The 27,902-nt window shown below is 39.6% G+C and overlaps 1 protein-coding gene and 3 pseudogenes across 1 annotated transcript; all 4 read left to right on the forward strand.

Moving 5' to 3' along the window:
• The first annotated feature begins 1,189 nt into the window (after positions 1–1,189).
• Positions 1,190–1,448, forward strand: LOC138869899 (small nucleolar RNA U3; annotated as a pseudogene).
• Positions 1,449–3,286: 1,838 nt separating this feature from the next.
• Positions 3,287–3,655, forward strand: LOC138868399 (uncharacterized mitochondrial protein AtMg00300-like). Its single transcript, XM_070145952.1, has one exon. It carries the CDS (start codon positions 3,287–3,289, stop codon positions 3,653–3,655), a length of 369 nt encoding a protein of 122 aa, XP_070002053.1.
• A 3,376-nt stretch (positions 3,656–7,031) lies between these two features.
• LOC138869905 (U1 spliceosomal RNA) lies at positions 7,032–7,171 on the forward strand (annotated as a pseudogene).
• Positions 7,172–9,671: 2,500 nt separating this feature from the next.
• On the forward strand, positions 9,672–9,868 carry LOC138869900 (small nucleolar RNA U3; annotated as a pseudogene).
• The last annotated feature ends 18,034 nt before the right edge of the window (positions 9,869–27,902 follow it).

A 27,902-nucleotide genomic window follows, 5' to 3' on the forward strand; every position in this document is an offset into this window, starting at 1 on the left:
GCAGCCTTTATTCATTTCGCTCTTATTTCCCTTTTCACAACTGTCAGGTCCGGTTCTCTCCTCAATATAACCACGTGGGTATTTCTCCCGTGCCTTTTTCTGCACTCTTTAATTCATCTAATTAAGAATGCCACTCGTCCTAACATCAACGTTCTACGTATCATGCCCCGTCAGCTTGCTGACAGCCCACGCAGAGGCGGATCCAGGATTTGGAGGTTGCGGGTGCCACATTATTTTGAATGGTAATGTATAGGATTTTGCATAAGCGGCATCAATATTTACAGAAGAAATGCAATAAATAAGTTTATCATCAGTTATGTATTGAGTCTTAAGTTAGAAGAAGTCTACGGTTTAGTCTACCTAATATTTTTTTTTTTTTTTAACAATAGAAGCTCGCTTAATTTTTTTTTTAAACAATAGAAGGTCGTTTTTTTTTTTAACAATAGAAGCTCGCTTAAATATTTGTCAAAAAGATCATCTAAGTGGTCGTTTGAACCTTTGACCAATAGAAGAGAAATTAATATTGGAATCAGCCTTTAATAGGATGGATTGGTGCAGCATGCTAAAAGGGTGTAAAAAAGAGTATAAGATTGGAATCAAACCCACGCCCCTTGGGAGCTAAAACTGAGTCTTCACCACTGGCACCTTCTGCTATTTAGTTACTCCGGGTGGCACAACTAGTATTTAACCTATTTCTTGTACATATATACATAAATATACAAAGTTTAATGGAGGCGTCCGGGTGGCGTGACACCCCAATCCACCTACATAAATCCGCCCCTGAGCCCACGTGTTATATCTTTTTTTCCACCAATACATTGAGGTAAATATCTTCAAAATAAAGTTACATCTTGAAACCTATAATATGTATATATTCATTGAATATATTAAAAAGAAACTTCGGGTTATTGATAAATCCCTTAAATTTGCAACTAAGAATTCACATGAGTTAATTGGAAACTGAATACCCGGAAGTTGTAGAATTCTGCAGCCACAAACGTCAGTATTAAAACTTCTTTCGATGTAGACAAAAACATAGGTGTTGATTTTTCTTATGACAGCATTGTCGACTTGTAAAGACAATAAAATAATTATTAAATAGTCCTTGCTTTTTTGGGCTAATGTACCACATCGACAAGCAACTAAGCGAAGGAAGTATTTATATATCAGTGAAGCAACTTAGATGGATACGACCTTACTTGAACAGGATCTGTTCTGTAGGCTGTCTGACAGACACTTTTTTTTGCTATATTTTTGTTTGTTATGGGACGAGACTTGGCATAACTGATAAAGTTGATGCCATGTAATTAGCAAGTCACGGGTTCGAAAAATATATGGGACCAGAGCGTGATTAACAGCCCCCAAGGCCCTCGGGTCATGGTGTCGTAGATGATCGTTCTCGGCTCCATCATTGGTGCTGGGATGGTCTAATGGCTGTCTGACAGACTCTTAAATTTTTTTTTGCTATAATTTTGTTTGTAATAGAAACAGACTTGACATAACTGGTAAAGTTGCTGCCATGTAATTAGGAGGCCACGAGTTCGAAAAATATATGGTAAGGTTGCGTACAATAGGCTCTTGTGGTCCGGTCTTACCCCAAATCTCACGCATAATGAGAATTTAGTGCATCAGGCTGGGTTTTTTTTTAATTATTATGGAGAATCAAAATGTAGGTACACACTGATAGGACCAAACCTATTGTTGTATGTGAAAGTAGACAAAACAAAAGAAAGAAAAATAAAAAAGAGATGAAAATATGATGTAAGTGCTTACATCGACATTCTTGTGATGTAAGCGCTTACCTCAACGTTCTTATGATGTAAGCGCTTAGATCGACATTCTTATGATTTAAGCGCTTACCTCGGCAGGACATTCAAATGCCTATAAATAGAGGTCTATATTTTCATTTGTAGAACATCCCAAAACTTCTTCTTTCTCTCTTCAATTAATAAAGAGTTATTCTTTGTGTGGCTGTGGAGTAGGCAAAAATTGCCGAACCACGTAAATTTTGTCTTGTCTTGTCTTGTGCAATTTATTGTTTCTCTCCTAAATATCCTTTTCCTTCTATTATCTTGACACGCTTCCTCAACAACTAGTATCAGAGCACAGACACTGTAATTCTGGTATAAAAGTACAGTATTGGTGCAGGTACTATTCACAAGAATAGTGCGACACTATTGATCATCGTTACTATTCACAAGCACTATTCACATAAATTGTTTTTGTGAAAAATGGCATCGGAAGAAGGAAAGGTTAAGATTGACAAGTTCAATGGCAAAGATTTTGGATTCTGGAAAATGCAAATAGAGGACTATTTGTACCAGAAAAAATTACACTTACCTCTGACCGAGGTGAAACCGGAGACTATGTCCAAAGCGGATTGGGATCTATTAGATCGCCAAGCTCTTGGTGTGATTCGTTTGACGCTAACACGAAATGTGGCGTTTAACATCATTAACGAGAAGACCACTGCAGGCCTGATGAAGGCGTTATCAAATATGTATGAGAAGCCATCTGCTTCAAATAAAGTCTATTTGATGCGTCGATTGTTCAACTTAAAAATGACAGAAGGTGGATCAGCCACAGAACATATCAATGAGTTTAATACAATATTAACTCAGTTGAGTTCTATTAATATAACAATTGATGACGAAATCAGGGCGTGGAATCTACTATCATCTCTACCGAAGAGTTGGTCTGCAACAGTAACTGCAGTTAGCAGTTCATCATGAAGTACCAAACTCAAATTGAGTGATATCAGAGACTTGGTTCTAAGCAAAGATATTCGCCGAAGAGAATCAAGTGATTCCCCAGGATCTGCTTTTAATACCGAAAGCAGGGGAGAATCAACCAAAGAGGACAGATTTATGGTCGTGGCAGATCAAAGTCAAGGAGAAGAGGACAATCCAAAAATCGCAAGGACATTACTTGTTGGAATTGCGATAAAAAGGGTCACTACAGTAGTCAATGTAGAGAACCAAAGAAGAAGAAGGAAGAAAATTCAGCAAATGTAATTGCTGAACAAGTCGGTGATGCACTAATTTGTTGTGCAGACAGTCCAGTCGAATCTTGGATTCTGGACTCAGGTGCATCCTTTCACTCTACATCATGCAAAGAATTATTGCATAATTATATTGCTGGAAAATTTGGGAAAGTTTATCTAGCAGACGGCGAACCTCTCGACATTGCCGGAAAAGGTGAAGTTCATATAAAGACTTCACAAGGCACGCTATGGAAATTGTAAAATGTACGACATGTTCCTGGCCTCAAGAAAAATATGATATTGATGGGTCAGATTAACGATGAAGGATATACAACAACATTCGGCAACGGATCGTGGAAAATAACCAAAGGGAATTTGGTTGTGGCACGAGGCTTCAAAAGGGGAACACTGTATGCAACTGCAATAGAAAGAGATACTATAGCAACAGTTGATCATGGTCGTGATACAACATTGTGGCACCGGAGGCTCGGGCATATGAGTGAGAAGGGAATGAAGCTTTTGGCATCCAAAAAGAAGTTGTCAAACCTAAAACATGTTGAATTAGGTTTGTGCGAAGATTGCATTTACGGGAAACAAAAGAGAGTTAGTTTCTCAAAGGTGGGAAGGACGCCAAAGAAAGAGAAGCTGGAACTAGTGCATACAGATGTGTGAGGACCAACTCCTGTAACTTCTCTAGGAGGCTCACGCTATTATGTCACCTTCATTGATGATTCCACAAGAAAGGTATGGGTTTATTTTCTGAAAAATAAATCTGATGTGTTTGTTACCTTTAAAAGATGGAAAGCTGAAGTTGAAAATCAGACAAGTCTAAAGTTAAAATGTCTGAAGTCTGACAATGGAGGAGAGTATGATAGCCAAGAGTTCAAAGCATTTTGCTCGGAGAATGGGATCAGAATGATCAAGACAGTTCCTGGAACACCGGAACAAAATGGTGTTGCTGAGAGGATGAACAGAACCCTAAATGAACGAGCCAGAAGTATGAGAATACATTCTGGATTGCCGAAGTATTTTTGGGCTGAGGCTGTTAACACGACAGCTTACCTCATAAATAGGGGACCCTCTGTACCACTGAATTTTGAAATTCCTGAGAAGGTATGGACAGGAAAGGAGGTAACTCTCTCACATCTGAAAATTTTTGGTTGTGTTGCTTATGTGCATGTAAGCTCTAATGATAGAGATAAGCTTGATCCTAAAGTAAAGAAATGTTTCTTTATTGGCTATGGTGATGATAATTTTGGTTATTGGTTTTGGGATGATCAGAATAGAAAGATCCTAAGACGCAGGAATGCCACATTTAATGAAAATGTGATGTACAAGGACAAGTTTGAAGTAGAACCAACCAACACTAGCAAACAGACAATGTCTGAAACAGTTGAGTTAGAAGAAATCTCAGAAAATGAAGTGGATAGAGGGATTACAACTGATTCTGAAATTAAAGATGAAGAATCAGAAGCCGAATTTGAAGAAGAACTAGAAGCCGAACCTGAATCAGAACCAGAACCGGAACCAGAGATAGAATCAAATGCAGAACCAAATCTGGAATCAGGACCTGAATCAAATTCGGATTCTGTTACTCATGAACCTACATTGAGGAGATCTAAAAGAGTCACGAATGCTCCAGATAGATTAGCTCTCTCTCTTCACTATTTACTTCTTACTGATGCTGGAGAACCAAAGCATTTTGTTGAAGAAATGCAGGTGATAGACTCTGATAAGTGGAAGCTATCCATGAAAGAAGAGATGAATTCTCTTCAAAAGAATAAAACATGGGTACTTACGGAGTTACCAAAAAAAAAGAAGGCATTGCAGAACAAGTGGGTGTACAGAGTCAAGGAAGAGCATGATGGTAATAAGAGATACAAAGCACTATTAGTAGTAAAAGGCTTTCAGCAGAAGGAAGGAATTGACTACACCGAGATCTTCTCTCCTGTAGTCAAATTAACTACTATCAGGTTGGTGCTAAGTATCGTAGCTGCAGAAAATTTGCATTTGGAGCAGCTAGATGTTAAAACTGCTTTCTTGCATGGTGATCTTGAAGAAGACATCTACATGAAGCAACCTGAAGGTTTTCAAGTTTCTGGTAAAGAAAACCTTGTGTGTAAGTTGAAGAAGAGTTTGTATGGTTTGAAACAAGCTCCCGACAATGGTACAAGAATTTTGATGGATTCATGCATAAAAATGGTTTCACACGATGTGAGATGGACCATTGCTGTTATATCAAAAATCTTGATGAATCCTATATCATTTTATTGTTGTACGTTGATGATATGCTAATTGCAGGATCTAGCATAAATGAGATCAACTTGGTTAAGCAACAACTGGCGGAGGAGTTTGAAATGAAAGACTTAGGACCAGCTAAGCAAATGCTTGGGATGAGGATTAGCAAAAACAGGTCGGAAGGAACCTTAAAGTTGTCTCAAGAAAAGTACATACAGAAGGTACTAAGCAGGTTCAGTATTCATGATGCAAAGACCAGAAGCACTCCACTTGGAAGCCTTCTAAATCTGTCAAAGGACCAATCACCTAAGACAGATGAAGAAAGAAGGTGCATGTCCAAAGTTCCATATGCTTCAGCAGTAGGAAGTTTGATGTATGCTATGGTTTGCACTAGACCTGGCATAGCCCATGCAGTTGGAGTTGTCAGTAGATACATGTTAGATCCAGGAAAGGAGCATTGGGAAAGTGTAAAATGGATATTGCGGTATCTCAAAGGCACCTCAGGTATGACATTTTGTTTTAAAAAGAGCAATATTATCTTACAAGGTTTTGCTGATGCAAATTTAGGCGGCGATCTGGATAGTCGAAAAAGTACCACGGGCTACGTGTTCACCTTGGGTGGTACTGCTGTTAGTTGGATGTCCAGACTTCAGAAAAGTGTTTCTCTATCTGCCACTGAAGCAGAGTACATGGCAATCTCAGAAGCTGGAAAAGAGATGATTTGGCTCAAGAATTTTCTTAAAGAGCTAGGTAAAGAGCAGGACAATTGTGAGCTTTTAAGCGATAGCCAGAGTGCAATTCATCTTGCCAAGAATCCAGTGTTTCATGCAAGATCGAAGCATATCTAGTTGAGGTATCATCATATCCGAGAGTTGATAAATGAAGGAACTCTTTCCCTACAGAAGATACCAGGTTCAAAGAACCCGTCAGACATGTTGACCAAAGTTGTCGGTGTTGACAAACTGAGGCTGTGCACTGCCTCAGTTAGCCTTCAAAACTGATAGAGTGAAGGTGCCACCAGAGAATAGGACCAAACCTATTGTTGTATGTGAAAGTAGACAAAACAAAAGAAAGAAAAATAAAAAAGAGATGAAAATATGATGTAAGAGCTTACATCGACATTCTTGTGATGTAAGCGCTTACCTCAGCATTCTTATGATGTAAGCGCTTACATCGGCATTCTTATGATGTAAGCGCTTACCTCGGCAGGACATTCAAATGCCTATAAATAGGGGTCTACATTTTCATTTGTAGAACATCCCAAAACTTCTTCTTTCTCTCTTCAATTAATAAAGAGTTATTCTTTGTGTGACCGTGGAGTAGGCAAAAACTGTCGAACCATGTAAATCTTGTCTTGTCTTGTCTTGTGCAATTTATTATTTCTCTCCTAAATATCCTTTTCCTTCTATTATCTTGACACGCTTCCTCAACACACACTTCACTCAGAATCAGTGTTGACAAATGTTTCTTCTTGGAATAAAGATGAGCTCTTGGTATATTTGTTGTTCAGAAACCGGATTAAGGATAACTTGAAAATGACTGTGGAAAGATTCAATATTTTAGAGATATATTATCCTTCATGATTTTGTTATTAATTTATTCATTTAATACAACTAAAAGATTCACAAGGGAGATGCATAGTCTGTAGTCTGGCATAATATTTGTGAAAAGGTCGAATAACGCAGTAATTACAGAAAGTCTCGGAACAAACTGAAGAAGATTAAAGTACTTTGTCACACATCATTTAGTGAAGAAGATAAAATAATAGTGAGGATATACTATAACAGAGGACCAAGGACCACAGAAAAACGAACTTACCTGAGCGGGATCAATGGGTGATTAGGAAGGCCCATGGCCTAGGCTGGTGACCTCCGTTGCACTTGGGAAGGGTGTGGTCGAGCCTACTTCATAATTTGTGACAGTGCGGACCTGTGTTCGCGCAACTCCTAACCAAATCCAAAGCCCAATTAGTTTTTAAGTGTGTCATTAACTAGCCTATCAATTGGCTCGAGCACACATTCTCAACACCACTCTTACGGCGATGTACTGTTTTTTGAGTTTTGGAAGGGCTTTAGGGACTTCTTCTTCCCTTACCCCCTAATCCATCGGATACCCCTGATGTTAATGAACAACTCCCACAGCTTTCTTGTCAAATCTACAATGTAGAAACAGATGTCTAATTATCTCTGCATCTTGGCCACACAAATAACATTTAGAACAGATTGGTAACCCTCTTTTCATGAGGTTTTCTTGAGTGAGTACTGCTTGGTTAGCCACCAACCAAGTAAAGCATGCTACTTTATATGGTATTTTGACTTTCCAGATATGCTTCGATGGCCATAGGCTGAGTTGAGATCCTACCTGATTCAGATCTTTATAAGTTGATCCTAGTGTAAACCTCTTGATGCTATGTTTCTGCCATACGAGAGTGTCTTTTCCCTCTTGTAATCATCTGTATTGTTCCAAAATATTGTAAAATTTTGTTATTGTAGTTAGTTCCCAATCTTGTAACAGTCTTTCGAATGTCAAGTTCCATCCTTCAGTACCCTATAACTCCTTAACTGTTGCCCCTATTGCTGATTCAGAACAAAAATACCAGGGAACAAGTTCTTCAAACTTCCAATTCCTAGCTATTTGTCCTCTCAAAATAATGTTTTCCTTCCATCTTTCACATTAAGATTTAAGTTATGAAAAATGTTTTGCCTCAAGTTCTTGATTGATCTCCATAGACTAATTTCATAAGGGTTCTTCACCTTGTTGGTCATCCAAAACCCTTCTTTTGCGTATTTTGCCTTTATCACCCTGACCCATAGTGTTTATTCTTCCTTAGGAAACATCCATAACCACGTTATTAATATACTTTTGTTCTGCTTTCTAAGGTTTCTGATTCCCAATCCCCCTCTCGTTTACTAATAGTCAGCTTCTTCCGTTTAACTAGGTGAAATCCTTTTTTTTTCTTTGTTTCCATGGCATAAAAAGTTCCTTCTCATAGCCTCTAATCTATTTTTTACCCTTTCGGGTAAAGGAAATAAAGACATCATGTAGGTATGAATAGAATCTAGCACAATATTAATAAGTACTAGTCTACCTCGCAAAGAGATATATTGTGTTTTCCATCTAGCTAGCTTTTTCTCATATCTTTCTAAAATTCCATTCCAAATTTTTTTGGATTTACTTTTTGCTCCTAAAGGAATTCCCAGATAGATAGTTGGAATTGTGCCGATTTCTCCTCCCAGTATATTTGTTAGCATCTTAATATTAGGCACCTCATTAATCGAGAAAATTTGACATTTTCTCCGGTTAATGTGAAAATTATAGATAGCTTAAAAGTGAATGAAGATAATCTTGAGGTACTTTACTTGACTCTCCTCTGTTTCACAAAAAATAAGGGCATCCGCATATTATAAGTGAGTTATTTCTAACCTCTCATCTTGATTATTTGCAACATTGAATCCTTAATCAACCCATTACTCCTAGAACTTTTCTAAAAAAGAATAAGGCCTCATTTATTTTTATTAAGATTAAGACGTCTGAATTTGAATACAGAGCTGAATATGAAAATATGTATTAAGATTAAGGCATCTGAATCTGAATATACAACTAATTAATATGATGTCTCTAGATCTAAGCACTGAATGATTAAGATGTTTGTGTTCAGTATCTGGATGTGTATAATTTATCTTTATTTAAACATAATAAATATAGAATTCAAATAAAATAGTAATTAAACATTAGGTCACTAAATTATTTAAGAACCTCTCATTTAAAAAATATATTTTTTTCATTTCCAGGACTCACACTTGAGAGTTCTGGTTAATGGTGGATGAATTCTATCCATCTCACCACAATCCTTAGTGGTAAATATGTTACACTAAACCATTCAGCATTTTATTAGGAGTTTGGGCCAGTACCAGTTTTTGACCAGAAAATTTTTGCTAAGTTTTTAAAATGAATCAGAAATTCCATAAATCTGTGAAGAAGCAGGCATAGGTAGACATTGTATCTAAAAGGTGTTATCTCAAAATATAGTATAATACATGTTTTTAAAGAAAAAGCTACGTTTATTACATGCCTAATCATTTATTTAACGATTTAAATAGTTGATGGAAGGTACATTGTAGTTTTTTGGAGTAAAAAGATTTATTGAGGGAAATATCTTCACAATAAAGTTATATCTTGCAACCTGTAATATGTATATATTACCATGAATACATTAAAAAGAAACTTCGGATTATTAATAAATACCTCAAATTTTCAACTAAGAATTGACATGAACTATTTGGAAACTGAATACCCAAAGTTGCGGTTTCCTTTTTATTCAGCATATTCGACTTGTAAAGACAATTAAATGATAATTAAATAGTCTTTACTTTTTTGGGCTGTTGTACCCCATCGACAAGCAACATAGCTAAGGAAGTATTCATATATCAGTGAAGCAACATGGATGGATACTACCTTACTTGAACAGGACCTGTTCTATAGGCTCGTACCATTGTATCCTTGAGTCCTAAGGAGATAGGAAACCAGGTCTGGTGGTTGAATCCCCAACATCGGTGTGCTGGGATGGTCTAATAGTTGTCTATCAACTCTTCAATCTTTTTTCGCTATGGTTTTATTTGCTAGAGAGAATCAAAATGTAGGTAGACTTCACTTAGAATCAGTGTTAGACGTATATTCTTTTGTAGGTAGACTTCGAATTAGGACAACCCGAAAATGACTATGGAAAGATTCAATATAAAAAAATATTACCCTTCATGATTTTGTTATTAATTTCTTCATTTAATACAACTAAAAGATTCACAAAGAAGATGCATAGTATGCAGTCTGGAATAATGTTTGTGAAAAGGTCGAATAACGTAGTAATTGCAGAAAGTATCGGAACAACTGAAGTGATAATGTTATGAAGATTAAATTGTCTTCGGATTGTGGTTGAATCGTGGCCACTGGATAAGAGCCTGATTAATAGCCTCCATTGCCTTCGGGTTGTGGAGCCATAGATGATTATTCTCAGCCCCAACATCGGTGTGCTGAGATGGTCTAATAGTTGTCTAACAACTCTTCAATCTTTTTTCGCTATGGTTTTATTTGCTAGAGAGAATCAAAATGTAGGTAGACTTCACTTAGAATCAGTGTTAGACGTATATTCTTTTCTTGGAATAAAGATGAGCTCTTGGTACATTTGTTGTTCAGAAACAGAATAAGGACAACCCGAAAATGACTATGGAAAGATTCAATATAAAGAAATATTACCCTTCATGATTTTGTTATTAATTTCTTCGTTTAATACAACTAAAAGATTCACAAGGAAGATGCATAATATGCAGTCTGGAATAATGTTTGTGAAAAGGTCAAATAACGTAGTAATTGCAGAAAGTCTCGGAACAACTGAAGTGACAATGTTATGAAGATTAAATTACTTTGTCACACATCGTTTAGTGGAGGAGATAAAAGCACATAACCTAGGCTGGTGACCTTCATTGCACTTGAGAGGGTTATCTGCCTAAGATCGACCCAAGTGGTCGAGCTTAAATCATAATTGCGCTAGTTCATTCCCTACCCAACTGGGGTTTTAAGTGTGTCATATAACAATTCTATCAATTGGCTTGAGCACACATTCTCAACTCCACTCTTATAGTGATGTCATGTTTTCTGAGTTTTGGAAGGGCTTTAGGGATTTCTTCTCTATTTGCTTTTAGGAAAAATTGTGTCTTTCTTTTCTATAAAAACAAAAATTCTCTATAACCTCGTTAAAGGTTTCATTCTCCACCTTGTAATTCCATCCCTGTTTCCCCTTCCTTTACCCCTATATAAAAACAACAACAACAATAACAACAACAACAACTACTACTACTACAATAAATACAATGAAATCCCACAAGTGGGGTCCGGGGAGGGTAGTGTGTATGTAGACCTTAACCCTACCTTATGAAGGTAGAGAGGTTGTTTCTGAAAGACCCCCGGCTCAAGAATAGTAAAAATGAAGCAATAGAGAAACAATAACAACAATAAGGTAATAAGACAATGGAAGCAAATAATACAACGAGTAATAACAAAGATCCAGGGATACGATAATAACACACTGTATAAAAATAAGGGACTAGAAATAGGAAAATACTCAACTAGTACTACTACTACTACTGGTAAGACAAGGCGAAACTCTAGACTATCTATCAACCGACCATCCTAATTCTCGACCTCCACACCTTTCTATCGAGGGTTTTATGTCCTCTGTAAGCTGGAGCAGAGCCATATCCTATCTAATCACCTCACCCAGTTCTTCTTAGGCATCTATCTACCGCTCATCTGACTCGCCATGGACAACCTCTCACACCTCCTAACCAGGGCATCAGAGTCTCTCCTCTTCACATGATCGAATCATATCAACCTCGATTCCCATAACTCATCTTCCACAGGAGCCACACCCCCTTTGCCCCTAATAAATTCTTTTCTAATCTTGTCTTTTCTGGTATTCCCACATATCCATCTCAACATCCTCATTTCTGCTACTTTCATCTTCTAGGCATGAGATTTCTTGACTGTCCAACACTCGGCTAAATACAACATGGATGATCTAACTACCGAATTTTAGAACTTGCCCTTAAGTCTAGGTGGCATATTCCTGTCACACAAAATAGCAGAAGCGAGCCTCAATTTCAACCACCCGGCTCCTATATGATGTGCGACATACTCGTCAATCTCCCCTTTTGTAATGATCTGGCTGGTCATTTTGAGAGTTGTAGCCTTGTTCCCTCATTTCCTGCTTTTTTGTGTTCCACAGCTATATTATGACTTACTGAGTTAGTAGGTTCGGGTCCAGAGTGGTTTCAGAGTGAATTGAGACACTTAGTCTCTTAATTAGAAGTTTAAGTTGGAAAAGTTGACCGGCTATTGACTTATGTGTAAATGACCTCATATTGAATTTTGATAATTCTGTTAGCTCCATTAGGTAATTGTAGACTTAGGAGCGCGTTCGAAATATGATTTGGAGGTTCATAGTAGAATCAGGCTTGAATTGGTGAAAGTTGGAATTTTGGCAAATTTGAGCGGTAGCAGAAATTTTGATATAGGGGTCGGATTTGATTTTGTAAAGTTGTAGTAGGTTTGTGGTGTCATTTATGACTTGTGTACAAAATTTGAGGTCAATCGGGCGTGATTTGATAGGTTTCGGCGTCGTTTGTAGAATTTGGAAATTTCAAAGTTCATTAGGCTTGAATCCGGGTCTAATTCGTATTTTTTATATTTTTTGAGGTGATTTGATGATTCGACTAAGTTCGTATGATGTTATAGGATGTGTTGGTAGGTTTGGTTGAGGTCACGTGGTCGTCGAGTGAGTTTCGGGTTGTTAGCGGATGATATTTGGCCTTGGTGAGATAGTTGATAGCTGCTCCTGCATTTTTCTGGTTTCCTCTTACGCGTTCGCGAGAGGAGCCTCGCGTTTGCGAAGAGTGTTTCTGAGCTGGTGAGATTTTGTTCTACGCATTCACGATGGAGAAGACGCGTACGCGAATGGTGGGGCAGTGTGTTCATCGCAAACACGTGAGTGGTATCGCGTTCGTGAAGAGGAGTGGGGCAACTGGAGACCCCAGACCTTTGGTCTACGCGTTCGCGAGTTGTTGGCCACGTTCATAATGGCTTGAGCTGGTAAAGCTTCGTGTTGTACTTAGTCATGACTTTAATTGCTTATGATACCTCTATCTCTTCTTGTTACTTATTGATACATGTTATTATCTATGTTTGGGCTGATTTATATGATTTCTGAGAGCTCGATAAACTAGGGAGGTTGATGACAAAGTGAGGCCGAGTGCCTGGAAGTGAGGTAGTGATATTGTAGCACGCGAGTTGTTTGTGCAAATCTTGATTTGATACTGTAGCATATGAGTGTCCGTGTAGATTATAACGCTTGGGTTGTAGGAGCCCCTCCGGAGTTTGTACATTTCTAGTGAGTGCAGGTACCTATTGAGAGTGAGTATTGAGGGTTGAGAGCCGAGGGATTGAGCTGTTGAGATGAGTTGAATGACTGTTGCCCTGAGAGGCTATACTTGTTTTCACTTGTTGTTGCACTTAGTTGAGATATGTCATTGTTGTGAGATTTCTGGATAATTTATATCTGGTTTGCTTGAACTTGAAATTGTATAAAAACTAATTTGACTTAAACTACCGTATTTGTTAGCATGTCTATTTTTTGCTGAAATTACTGAAATGAATTGTACTTGTATAGCTCGTGACTGCATTCTCAGTTCCTTATTTGTTTATGTTACTTACTGTGTTGGAAGTACTAACGTTACTCCCTGCACCATGTGTGTAGATCCAGGTTTGACCGGTTTCGGAGGTTAGTGAGCTCGTGCGTGGTCGATTACCCGAAGATTTACGAGGTAGCTGTCGGTGTTCGTAGACCTAGTTCTCCGTCCTGGCTATTTTCTTTTCTGTATTAACATTTAGACTCAGACTATTGTAAACTTTTCTTGGACTGGAGGTCTAGTTGCTTATGACTTGGTGACACCCTGATGTTTGGGGCTATCTTTTCGCATTGTATTTGAGTTTAACTCATGTTTTTATGAAAACTCTGTTATGCACGAGTTTTGATTTATCTTTTATCAAATATCGAAGTGTTTTAAAACTATCGACTTGCCTAGTACCACGATAGGCACCATCACGATAGGTTAGGATTTTGGGTTCTGACAAGTTGGTATCAGAGCCTATGTTACATACGTCTCACGAGTCATTAGCAGGTTTAGTAGAATCTTGTGGATTGGTACAAAGACGTTTGTACTTATCTTCAAGAGGCTGGAGAACCCTTAGGAAACTTCACATTCTTGAATTCTTATCATGCGAACCTGTTGATTTTGGTAACTAAACTTTTGTTATTCTATTCTCTCACCGATGGTGAGGACACGTTCTACTGGGCAGGACGGACAGCCACCAGTGCCACTAGTCGGGGCCACAAGAGGCCGAGATTGCGGTAGAGGTCGTGGTAGGGGCAGGGGTACAGCTCGCACAGCAGCTAGGGCAACACTTACAGATCTACCCGTTGCCCAGTTCAGGATCAGTTCCTAGTTGTGGATGCGCCAATAGAACCAGCCTAGGCATCAGTTGTGCCCATTGTTATTCCAGGCTTTCAGGAGGCCTTCACTCAGATCTTGACCGTGTGCACTAGACTTGCTCAGACGATCTCTATTTCAGCCACAACAGCCACTTCTCAGGCTGGGGGAGGTGCTCAGACTCCCGTCGCCCGCACACTAGAACGGGTGATGCAGGGACTTCAGAAACCGGGGGTACCACCAACCCAGCCGGTTGCAGTTGCTCTAGACTATGTAGTTCCTGTCATGCCTAATGATGAGCAGCATAGATTAAAGAGGTTTGGAGGCTCCAGCCTCCATCTTTCAGCGGTGTACAGGGAGAGGATGCCCAGGTTTTCTTGATAGATGTCAGAGGATCCCCGTACAACAGATATTTTGGAGACCAGTGGGGTCTCGTTCACTACTTTTCAGTTCACTGGAGCTGCCTCCACTTGGTGGGAGGCTTATGAGAGGCGTAGGCCAGTTGGTGCAGTGCCACTTACATGGCAGCCGTTCTCCGTTCTTTTCTTGGAGAAGTATGTGCCGTAGTCTAGTAGAGAGGAGCAGTCTCACAGAGAAGAGTTGTGCAGATAGTTCGAGCAGTTGTGCCAGATAGGGAGAGGATCAGGAGATTTGTTAATGGCTTTACATTTCAGTTGCGGGTGCTTATGACTAGAGAGAGGGTGACTGGTTCTACTTTTGAGGAGGTGGTTGACATTGCTCGGTAGATCGAGTCTGTTCGCCACCAAGAGCGGGTTGAGATGGAGGCCAAGAGGCCTCAGGGATCAGGTAGTTTTGGTGGTGTTCCTTCTGGAGGTCAGTTCCAACACGGCAAAGGTTGTCCCTATAGACATGCTCAGATGACCCGACCAGTTAATCGTGGAGCATTAGTCATCCATATTTCTCACAATGTTCGCTCGGGCCAGCCTTCATTCAGTGCACTAGCGCAAAGTTCCCATGCCTCGTCCTCTCAGGTTTCTACGGGTTGTTCCTCGGGGTATTAAGAGCAATAGGTTCGTCAGAGGAGGGGTTGTTTTGAGTGTGGGAATCTTGGTCATATCAAGAGTGATTGCCCTAGGTTATTGGGCGGTACTCCACAATAGAGTTCTCGATCGATGATACCAGCACCAAAAGCTACACCACCCGCTCAGGCAGCTCAGGGTAGGTCCTAGTCAGCTAGAGGTTGCCCTAGGGGAAGGTCGAGCAGGTGGTGGTTAGGCCTATTTTTATGCACTCCCTGCCAGACCATATGCCATTGCTTCAAACACAATGATTACAAGTATTATCTCAGTATGTCATTGAGATGCTTCTGTATTATTTGACCCTGGTTCCACCTATTCGTATATGTCGTCATATTTTGCTCATTATCTGGACATGCCTTGTGAGTCTCTAGTTTCATCTATTTGTGTATCTATGCCGGTGGGCGATACTATTATTGTGGAGCACGTATACCGATTGTGTGTAGTGACTATTAGGGGATTAGAGACTAGGTTGATCTGTTACTACTTAGTATGGTTGATTTTGATGTGATATTGGGTATAGATTGGCTATCTCTATGTCATGCTATTCTGGACTGTCACACTAAGACCGTGATGTTAGCAATGCCGGGGCTGCCAAGGATTGAGTGGTGAGGTTCTTTAGACTATGTTCCCAGTAGAGTGATTTCATACTTGAAGGCCCAGCGGATGGTTGGGAAGCATTTTCTTTCTTATTTGGCCTTTGTGAGGGATGTCAGTGCAGAGACCCCTACTATTGATTCTATTCTAGTGGTGTGAGATTTTCGGGATGTGTTTCTTGCAGGCCTACCGGGCATGCCGTCGGACAGGGATTTTGACTTCGGTATTGATTTGGTGCGGGGCACTCAGCCCATTTCTATTTCACCGTATCGTATGGAATTGGTAGAGTTGAAGGTATTGAAGGAGAAGCTTCAGGAACTCCTTGATAAGAGGTTTATTCGGCCTAGTGTGTTACCTTAGGGTGCGCCAGTTCTATTTGTTAAGAAGAAGGATGGCACCATGAGAATGTGCATTGATTACATGCAATTGAACAAAGTCACAATCAAAAACAAGTATCATTTGCCTCGTATTGATGATCTATTTAACTAGCTTCAGGGAGCGAAGGTGTTATCCAAGATTGATTTGAGATTAGGATATCACAGTTGAAGATTCGAGACTCGAACATACTTAAGATAGCTTTCAGGACCCGTTAAGGTCATTATGAGTTCCTCATGATGTATTTTGGGCTGACCAACGCCCCAGCAACATTCATGCATTTGATGAACAGTGTGTTCCGGCCTTATCTCAACTCATTTGTTATTGTTCATGATGATATCCTAGTGTACTCTTAGTCAGGAGGAGCACGCCCAGCATTTGAGGGTTGTATTGCGCCGATTGAGGGAGGAGAAGCTTGATACTAACTTCTCCAAGTGTGAGTTTTGGTCCATTTCATTGGCGTTCTTGGGGCACATGGTGTCCAGTGAGGGTATTCAGGTTGACCCAAAGAAGATAGAGGCAGTTCAGAGTTGGCCTAGACCATCCTCAGCTATAGAGATTCAGAGCTTTCTTGGTTTGGATGGTTATTACCGTTGGTTCGTGCAGGGCTTCTTGTCTATTGCATTGCCCTTGACCAAATTGACCCAAAAGAGTGCTCCCTTCAGTTAGTCGGATGAGTGTGAGGTGAACTTTCAGAAGTGCAAGACTGCCTTGACCACAACTCCAGTTCTAGTTCTACCATCAGCTTCTGGTTCTTATACAATATATTGTGATGCTTCTCAGATCAGTTGAAGCCCCATGAGAAGAACTACCCCTTCCATGATTTGGAGTTGTCTACCATTGTTCACCATTGAAGATTTGGAGGCACTATCTCTATAGTGTGTCTTGTGAGGTATTTAATGATCATCGTAGCCTCCATCACTTGTTCAAATAGAATGATCTCAATTGAGGCAGCAGAGATGGTTGGAGCTACTAAAGGACTATGATATTACTATTCTGTATCACTCGGAAAAGGCCAACGTGGTGGCCGATGCCTTGAGTAGGAAGACAGTAAGTATGGGCAGTCTTGCATTCATTCCTGTTAGGGAGAGACCTCTTGTAGTTGATGTTCAAGCTCTGGCCAACCTGTTCGTGAGATTGGATATTTTGGAGCCTAGTTGGGTTCTAGCTTGTGTGGTTTCTCGGTATTCCTTATTTGAGCGCATCAGAGAGCGCCAGTATGATGATTCTCATTTGCTCGTCCTTAAGGACATAGTTTAGTAGGGTGATGCCATTGATGTGACTATTGGAGATAATGGGGTGTTGAGGATGTGGAGCCGGATATGTGTGCCCAATGTAGATGGGCTATAGGAGTTGATTCTTGAGGAGGCCCACAACTCGTGGTATTCCATCTATCTGGGTGCCGCAAAGATGTATCATGATTTGAAACAACACTACTGGTGGAGAAGGATGAAGAAAGATATAGTTTGATTGTAGCTCGGTGTATCAACTGTCTGCAGGTCAAGTATGAGCATAAGAGATCGGGTGGCTTGCTTCAGAGGTTAGAGATCACAGAGTGGAAGTGGGAACGAATCACCATGGATTTCGTAGTTGGGCTCCCACGAACTTTGAGGAAGTTCGATGCTATTTGGGTGACTGTAGATCGGCTGACCAAGTCCGCGTACTTCATTGCAGTTGGTACTACTTATTCTTTAGAGCGGTTGGCTGATATTTACATCCGAGAGATTGTTCGCCTTCATGGGATTCTAGTTTCCATCATTTTGGATAGAGGCACGCAGTTTACATCGCAGTTTTGGAGAGCCGTGCAGCAAGAGTTGGGCACTTAAGTTGAGTTGAGCACAACATTTCACCCACAGAAGGACAAGCAGTCTGAGCGCACTATTCAGATATTGATGGACATGCTACGTGCTTGTGTCATTGATTTTGGTGGTTCATGGGACCAATTTCTGCCGCTCGCAGAGTTTGCTTACAACAACAGTTATCAGTCGAGTATTCAGATGGCTCCGTATGAGGTCTTATATGGGAGGCAATGTAGATCTCCGGTGGTTGGTTTGAGCTGGGAGAGAATAGGCTATTGGGTACTGACTTGGTTCAGGATGCATTGGACAAAGTGAAATTGATTAATGAGCGGCTTCGCACAATGCAGTCGACACTTAAGAGTTATGCTGACAGATGTGTCTTACATGGTTTGAGAGAAGGTTCTACTGAAGGTTTCACCCATGGAGGGTGTTATGAGATTTGGGAAGAAGGGAAAGTTGAGCCCTCGGTTTATTGGGCCGTTTGAGGTGCTTTGGATGATTGGGGAGGTGACCTACGAGTTTGCTTTGCCACCCAGACTATCGAGTGTGCATCCAGTATTTCATGTTTCTATGATTCAGAAGTATATCGGTGATCCGTCCCATATTTTGGATTTCAGCACGGTCCATTTGGATGGTGATTTGACTTATGATACGGAGCCGGTGGCCATTTTGGGGCGGCATGTTTGAAATTTGAGGTCAAAGGATATAACATCAGTGAAAGTGCAGTGGAGAGGTCAGCCCGTGGATGAGGCTACTTAGGAGACCGAGCAGGAGATACAGAGCAGGTACCCACACCTATTTGAGGCTCCAAGTATGTTTATAGACCCGTTCGAGGATGAACGTTTCATTTAAGAGGGGGAGGATGTAACGACTTGGTCGGTCATTTTGAGAATTGTAGCTCGTTCCCCTATTTCCTGCTTCTTTTGTGTTCCACAGTTTTATTATGATTTACCGGGTTAGTTGGTTTGGGTCCAGAGTGATTTCGGAGTGAATTGAGACACTTAGTCTCTTATTTGGAAGTTTAAGTTGGAAAAGTTGACCGGATGTTGACTTATGTGTAAACGACCTTGGATTTAAATTTTGATAGTTCTGTTAGCTCCGTTAGGCGATTTTGGACTTAGGATCACATCCGGAATATGATTTGGAGGTCTGTAGTAGAATCAGGCTTGAATTGGCGAAAGTTGGAATTTTGGCGAATTTGGCCGGCAATAGAAATTATGATATTGGGGTCGGATTTGATTTCCAAAAGTTGGAGTAGGTTCTTGGTATCATTTATGACTTGTGTGAAAACTTTGAGGTCAATCGGACGTGATTTGATATGTTTCGACGTCATTTGTAGAATTTGGAAATTTCAAAGTTCATTAGGCTTGAATCCGGGCACAATTCGTATTTTTGATGTTGTTTGAGGTGATTTGAGGATTCAACTAAGTTTGTATGATGTTATGGGACATGTTGGTAGGTTTGGTTGAGGTCCTGAGGGCCTCAAGTGAGTTTCGGGCAGTTATCAGATCATTTTTGGCCTTGGTGAGATAGCTAATATATGTTGCTGCATTTTTCTGGTTTCCTCTTACGCGTTCGCGAGAGGAGCCTCGCATTCGTGAAGAGTGCTGGTGATATTTTGTTCTACGCGTTCGTGAAGGAAAGGACACGAACGCGAAGGGTAGGGCAGTGTGTGCATCGCGAATGCGTGAGTGGTGTCACGTTCGCGAAGAGGAGTAAGGCAACTGGGGACCCCACGTCATTGGTCTACACGTTCGTGAGGTGTTGCCCGTGTTCGCGATAGCTTGAGCTGGTGAAGCTTCGCATTCGCGAAGCATAGGTCGTGTTCGCAAAGAGTAAATCTGAGAGACAGTCTGAGTTGGTCTATGCGAACGCGAGAGGATGGTCGCGTTCGCGAAGAAGAAAATCTGAACAGACGGTATTAATTTCAAAATCGAGGGTTTGATCCCATTTTTCATATTTTGGGCTAGAAATCACGAATTTGGCCAATTTTTGAAGGGATCTTCGCGAATTTGATTGAGGTAAGTGTTTCTTAGTTGGTTTTGTTAAATCCCATGATTATATATTTGATTTTATCATCTAATTTGTGATTTGGAGTGAAAAATTGGGGAAGAAGATGAACTGTTCTTGAGTTAGATTTTCGGGATTTTGAATGGGATTTTTTATCGGATTTGAGTAAATTTAGTATGGTTAGACTCGTGAGTAAATTGGCTTTCAGATTTTGCAAGTTTTGTCATATTTCGAGACGTGGTCCTGGGCGGCAGGGTTCGGGCCAATTTCGGATTTTTGGCTATAATTTAGTACTTTTCTTGTGGAATTGATCCTTTTAACCTATACTGATTGTATTGTTCTACTTATTGCTAGATTCGGGACGTTTGGAGACCGATTTGAGAGGAAAAGGCATTTCGGAATAGAGATTTTCTCGGATTGAGGTAAGTAACAGTTATAAATCTGGTCCTGAGGGTATGAAACCTCGGATTTTGGTGTCATGTGACTATTTTGGAGGTGACGCACATGCTAGGTGATGGGTGTGTGGGCGTGCAATGAAGTAATTGTGACTTGGTCCGTCCCGTGAGACTGTAAAGTCGAAAATCTTACTGTTAACTACATGTTCCCTCTGTTTTATGGTGATTTGACTACAATTCATGCTAGAAATCATGCTTAAGCCATATGATATCACTGTTAGGACTCACAGAGGACTTACACTAGTTGACTTAGCTACTATTTACTGTCTTGTACTCAATCATGACTTTAATTGCTTATGATACCTCCATCTCCTCTTGTTATTTGTTGATACATGTTATAATCTCTATTTGGGCTGATTTATATGATTTCTTAGAGCCCGAAAGACTAGGGAGGTTGATGACTGAGTGAGGCCGAGGGCCTGAGAGTGAGGTATTGATATTGTAGCATGTGAGTTGCTCGTGCGAATCCTGATTTGATACTGTAGCACGAGAGTTGTCCATGCGAATCCTGATTTTATATTGTAGCACGTGAGTGTCCATGCAGATTATAGCACTTAGGCTGTAGGAGCCCCTCCGGAGTCTGTACATACCCAGTGAGAGCAGGTACCTATTAAGAGTGAGTATTGAGGCTTGAGAGCCGAGGGATTGAGCTGTTGAGATGAGTTGAGTGACTGTTGCCCTGAGAGGCTATACTTGTTTTCACTTGTTGTTGCACTTAGTTGATATATGTCATTGTTGTGAGATTTTTGGAAGATTTATATCCGGTTTACTTGAACTTGAAATTGTATAAAAACTGATTTGACTTAAACTACCAGATTTGATAGCATGTCTATTCTTTGTTAAAATTACTGAAATGAATGTACTTGCATAGCTTGTCACTGCTTCTCAGTTCCTTACTTGTTTCCGTTACTTACTGAGTTGGAAGTATGCACATTACTCCCTGCACCTTGTGTGTAGATCCATGTGTGACTGGTTTCGGAGGTCAGTGAGCTCGTGCGTGGTCGATTACCTGGAGATTTACGAGGTAGTTGACGACGTTCACAGACCTTGTTCTCCCTCCTGCCTATTTTCTTTTCTATATTGACATTTAGACTCAGACTATTGGAAACACTGTGTTCTTCTTGGACTGGAGGTCTAGTTGCTCATGACTTGGTGACACCCCGTTGTTTGGGGCTATCTTTCCGCATTGTATTTGAGTTTAACTCATGTTTTTATGAAAACTCTGTTATGCAAAAGTTTTGATTTATCTTTTATGAAATATTAAAGTGTTTTGAAAATGTCGGCTAGCCTAGTACCACGATAGGCGTCATCACGACAGGTTAGGGTTTTGGGCCATGACACCTGTACTCTGTATTATAGACCCAAGATATTTGAAACTATCTCTCTTAGGGATTAATTGTGCATCAAGATTTACGTTGAATTCTGCTTCATGCATCCCAACACTGAACATACACTCTAGGTATTCCATTTTTGTCCTGCTCAACTTGAAACCTTTAGACTCCAGGGTCAGTCGCCATACCTCCAGCCTAGAATTAACCCCGCAGCGCATCTCGTCAATCATATAACACCCCATAACTTTGGACTAGGTGGGGATGCGTTAAATGAGTATTAAGTTGATATTTTAAACATGTGAAATCTGATAGGGATGAGTATGGGTGAAATAGTTGTTTTGGAATCAATACGGAGAGTGAGATACAGAAGATTTGATAAAATTGACTAAGTTTATAGAATGTCTGTCTTCTATCAGGATTTCGTGAAAATATGTTGAGACTTTGGGAAAACATAAAACATAACAGTTGTATCCCTTTGAAATACTTTTCCAATGATATATTACACAGCCCGAACGGATCTCTTTGCAAAAAGTAATACCTATTTTATTGGAAAATTCGCAGTCAGCGTGCCCAGGTGTGCGCCCAGCTGGTCCCCTGTGCGGACACACACTTGCGGTAGTGCTAATACCCTTGCTACATATTCAGGTGCGTGTTTGGGCCTTCTTCTTCGTGGAAGCACACCTAGGGGTTGTTTTAAAATCCCTACCTCGTCCCTCACACCCCAAAACACAAAAACTTCCTTTAGAAAGGGAAGCTCTCAAGAACCTAACTTCACCCAAGGTCCGTCCATCATCTAAGGTAAGTTCTAATGATAAATCTATTTAATTTCAATTCTCCACAGCTTATTAACATGGGTAAACCCTTCAAATCATTAGATATTCAATTGAGACATCATTGTTGAGAAAAGAAACCCTAAAACTCTAATTCACGAGGATTGAACGTCAAAAGGTAATATTTTCACCCTCTAAATGATTATAGCATTGGATTCATGTTCATAGACTTTAAGTTCATGATATATGAGTTGATAGGTTTGATAGAAAAGCATGAACGGTATAGGTTTGGATTGTTGATTGTTGATTATTAATTAAGGGTGTTGTTTATCTTATGGGTGATGAAGAATGATCTTGATTATAGCAACTTGAGATTTTAGAATTATATAAGAGAAAGAGAATGGTTATTGGTGTAGAAACGCCATTAATAAGGACTATAAAGCTTTATGCCCACCAAGTATTTGATAAAATACGTAAATAACTAAAACATGAGCATTAGTGCTAATATTGGTTCCTCTTGATATATGTTGCCATAGATAACCGTTGAAAGAGGTGACGAACATTGTGAAACGCTTAAAAGGGGCAAAGCCAAGGTATGTGAGGCTAATTCTCTATGTTTGGGAACGTCAATGATTCTCCCTACACTATGTTTCTTTTATGAAGTTATTAATTGCCTCAAAAATATAGTTAAGTGTAGTTCCTTGTATAGGTAGAACTTCTATTCTCTAGCTTCATAACTCATTCATGACTTTCATTCTAAACGTTGTGAGCTTAATGTGTAATCAAAATAGACTTGGGTTTGATGCCCATAAGTCTCAGTCTACAGTACTCACCATGTCATAAACAATTGAAGTTTTAGTTTTCATAACCAGTTCAAGAATACATATCTCAGTGTAGTCCAATTTAGTATTCTAGTATCATGTAACTCAATATGATTCAATATTTCAGCATCACATATTGTAGTATGATTCTCAGTTTCTAAATTTAAATCCTTGAATGTTGAACACCTATATTTGGGTCTGACGCCATAGTTTATGCTTCATGCAATTTTGGTCCTGACGTCGTAGTTATGTATATGTATACTTGGGTATGAGGCCGTAGCTTGTGCATATATATATTGGGCCCGAGGTCGTAGTTTATTCAGATAAACAAGTGGTTCATCATTTCGAAGATGGAGTATTCATATCCATACTTCCTTTGTTCAATTATCATTTCAGTTTCAGTTTCAGCTGTTATCATTTCAGTTATCAGTTTTTAGTTATCAGCTCAGTTTCAGTTTCGGCATTTATAGTCCTTTCTTTCAATTGTTTCATTGACCTATGCAATTCAAATGTACGGACCAGCTATTTGATGAGCCCTGATGATAGGCTATAATTATGTATTTTAGTCGCTTATTACACTCAAATTTACTGCACTTTAGTTGAGTTTGCGCTTTGATCGCTAGTGTTTTGCACTAACGGTGTGTTTTATGCCTTGTAGGAGTGATTCCGATCTATAGAGATGTTATGAAATGAATTCAAGTAATTTTGAGCTTTGAAGTCTGAGTAAAAGCCCTAGGAATTAAGCCGAGATCGTATTCGGGGATCAACAGATGATAGAGCAACAAAACGATGAATCGAGTAGGCATATTGTGCACTGTCTAGTAAAATACACATAACGCTTTGTTGAGAACTCCATTTAGGCTCCACAATATATGGTTGGAAAGATAACTCAAAGTGCCACAACTTTCATGTTTTACGTTTTTCTAAAGTCCAAACAAAACAGGGTGAAACATGCGGTTGAAACCGCGACCGCGGACCTGAGGCGGGCTGTGGCAGTATACCGGCCATATACAGTGTTTGTACCGCGGTCGGACCGCGGCAGGCCAGACGTGAAATATTGTCCTTTTTCGCGTAGGAGAAGGTATAATTATTTGGTCCTGACCCTACTTGGTATATATACATGGAAAACGGTATTTTTAAGGGGGTTGGACATTCTTTTGACACAGATTCGACCTAAGGAGGCAGAGACACAATAGGAGCAAGGCGGGGAATTCTTCTACGAGTTTTTCCTTCCTCTTCCTATTTTTCATTGTTGGTTATGACTTGTAGTATTGTAGTTTTACATACTATTATGAATAGCTAATTTGTTATGTAGGGTTTTGATGGAACCTTTTGTAGGATAAATTCTTCTTATGTTTTTATATAATTGAGCTGTAGTATTTTCTCTATTTGTTCAACTATTTTATTCTTGTGGTTGATTGAAGGGCCCTCAATTAGTTGTGCCTATTTAGTATGTATTACTCGGGAGAGAGTGCATATTTAGGTAGTTGTTGAACAACATCACTCCCGATGTATGTGAGGAATCAATAACCAAGGGTTTAAAGGTGGGATTAGGGATAACGAAACCTTGGGTGCGATCTAAGTGAGTTGTAATTATAGCCAGCTAGCGTAACTCGGGAGAATATGTCTAGTAAATTGTCGTAATTACTCGGGAGAAAATTACAACACGCAGTGCGCTCATGATCGTTAGAGAATACTTAGACGAAATATAGAAGGCATCGCGGGAAGGATTCCGACAATTGGGGAAATCATAACTCTAGACCTCCTTAATCTTGTCTCTAACCCTTAGTATCGTTAGTTGTTAATTTACTATTTTAATTTGTTAGCTAATTAGTTAAACACAAGAATCTTAATATATATAGTTAGGAATTGTTCAAAATTGTCTTCTTAGTGATATTGAACAGTTGGAGCTAAGTCTTAGTTCTCTGTGGGATTCGACTCTGGACTTTTAGACCGGATTATATTTGCAGCGACCGCTTATCCTCTTTAGGACTAGAGTTGGGCGTGATAAAATTTTGGTGTCGTTGCCGGGGAACTAACAATGTAGTTGTAGGTGTACATATTTCTAAGTTGTAGGTTTGAACTGTTATTTTTGCTTTCTTGTAATTGCTTTTTATTTTTATTTTTTACTTGTTAATTTAAAAAAAAAGAACATGGAATCTTTGAATGATGAGAGTTTTGGTGTTGGTAATTCTACTTTTGATCCTCGTTATGCATATTGTGGAGGAAACCACGTAGGGAAAAATTATCAAAATATTCCCGAGTGCGAGTTATGTGCACCAACTCAATCTTACGTGTGGAATGTGTGTGATATGTGTAGTGGTCAACATGGTCACTTTCATGGTTGTGCTTATATTTCTTATCTTCCCCCAACCCCTTACTTTGATGGTTCTTCTTTTTCTTGTGAAGTTAATAGGAACTAAGAACCCAGGTATGAGGACCTGAAAGAAATCGAGGATATGCTAAAGTGCCTTATGAAATAATATGATGAGATACAACTGCGGGTACAAAGGCAAGGGGCAACTATTCACAACTTGGAGGCTCAAGCGAATAAATTAATTGAACCTTGTAAAGCGCAACAAGTTGATATTGTGGATAGTAGCCAATATGAGCATGAATTGGCTGCAGAAATTGCCATTATACTGGAGGATTTAAAAAAATACGAGGATGAGCTAGAGGAGAATGCCAGAGTAGAACACCAACAATCAATCAAACTAGATTTTGAGGATGTCGATATTGTAGAAGAGATACTAGAGTCAACCAAGGATATTGAGGATACATATTTAGTTGACTCTATTGTCATTAGTGTTGAGAATGTAGATACTCCCAATGTTTATGTAGTTGAGCGCATTGGTCCATACTCCAAACATTTTTCCACATTGTGCTTGGATGATGATATAGAAATAGAGTCATCCGAGCCACTTGAGAAGTCAAGGAATGAGGAACAAGGTGCTTACATTCTGGAGTTCTTCTTGCCAGAAAGTCGGAATTACACACCTCATCTAAAGGCCAAGAAGTGCAGAATACTAAATTATTTTATTGGGCCAGTCAGATTCGTTTCACCACCCCAGGAGCATGATCATAGAGCAGAATCAAAACTTGGGGTCCAATTTATAAGTTCAAAGTGGAGGCAAAAAATGATTCGCGTCATGCCACGACGTTAAATCAAGCGTTTGTTGGGAGGCAACCCAGCTTTACTGCTTTGTTTTAATTTTTTTGATAATTTTTTTTATTATTTTTTGTAGTGCCGATTTTTAATTTTCTAGGAGCATGGAAAGCAAAGCTATTGGAAGGATGTAACAGCGAAGCAGATGGTTGGAACTAAGTGTGAGGTACCCGCACGAAGGACCAAGCCTGAGAGAAGTTTGAGTACCCCATGAACTGCTAGTGCTTCGGCCTTTGGCCTACCAGGGAGTTTCTCTTACCCTCTTATGGTTATGTTGTGCATTGGGGACAATGCACAATTTTAAGTGTGGGGTGAGGAGATTGTCTGGGTGACTTTTCATGCTACTTTAGCTATGTTAGTTTAATTAAATAATATTTTTTTAAAGATTGGACTTTTCCCAACGATGGATCTATTAGACAATTTCTGGAGGGATTTAAGTCTAAAGAAAAAAGAAAAAGATTTTCTTTTGTTAGGTAGTGTAGTAATTACCCCTTGGGTTTTCTTTAAACCATGGTTTTTTTCCAAGGGTTTTGTTTGAACCGGGTGTAGTTAGTTTTTTTTTTGGGGGTAGGAGCCATTGTGTTGTGTTTTGAATTGAAGCAATATCTCTTGACTTTGTTATGCCTTGAGAATAGTGAGTACTTTGGTTGTGACGCTTAGGCTCAGTTTTTGACTCCTGGATAAGTAACTTAAATTTTATGATCTTAACTTTGCTTAACTGCTTTGACTAGAGTGTCTTGATGAAACCAATCCTGAGTGAGTAATGTGCCATGTGTGTGTAAGGATTTGTTTTATTCTGTACATTGCATTTGATGCCTAGAACTTGCCCTGTGTGTTTGCAAAGCAAAATAGTAGTGTTGTTCAGTCTTGGAAGTGATATAGGCATTTCTTTGTTGAGCCAGATATGTATATTTTACCCACCTAATTGTTATGTATCGTAGTTAACCCCATTGAGCATGTAATCTTGTTTCTTTGGCAACCACATTACAAGCCTTACCCATTTGCTTGAATTAATCATCTATTTGAACCTTTTAACCCCTCATTAGCACTTGAATTATTATGAACTATGTAAAAGTTAGAGTGTGGGGTGGTTGATTTGGATTTTGAGTGGAACTAATGAAATCAGGAGAAAGGTGCACGGTTTTGAACAAGTAAGAGCCACTTGAATTGAAAAAAAATAGTTGTATTGCTATGAAAAAAAAGTATTCCTTAATAAGTGGTTACTCTTGATGTAATTGTGCTTAAAGAAGTATGGGGTAATATACATTGATGTGAAGGTGGA

This window comes from Nicotiana sylvestris, chromosome 5 (assembly GCF_000393655.2).
Source record: "Nicotiana sylvestris chromosome 5, ASM39365v2, whole genome shotgun sequence".
Classification (NCBI taxonomy): Eukaryota; Viridiplantae; Streptophyta; class Magnoliopsida; order Solanales; family Solanaceae; genus Nicotiana; species Nicotiana sylvestris.

Bases quoted from the DNA above. Each gene is read 5' to 3' on its own strand.
- LOC138868399 (XM_070145952.1), top strand. From the start codon at position 3,287: ATGGGTCAGATTAACGATGAAGGATATACAACAACATTCGGCAACGGA.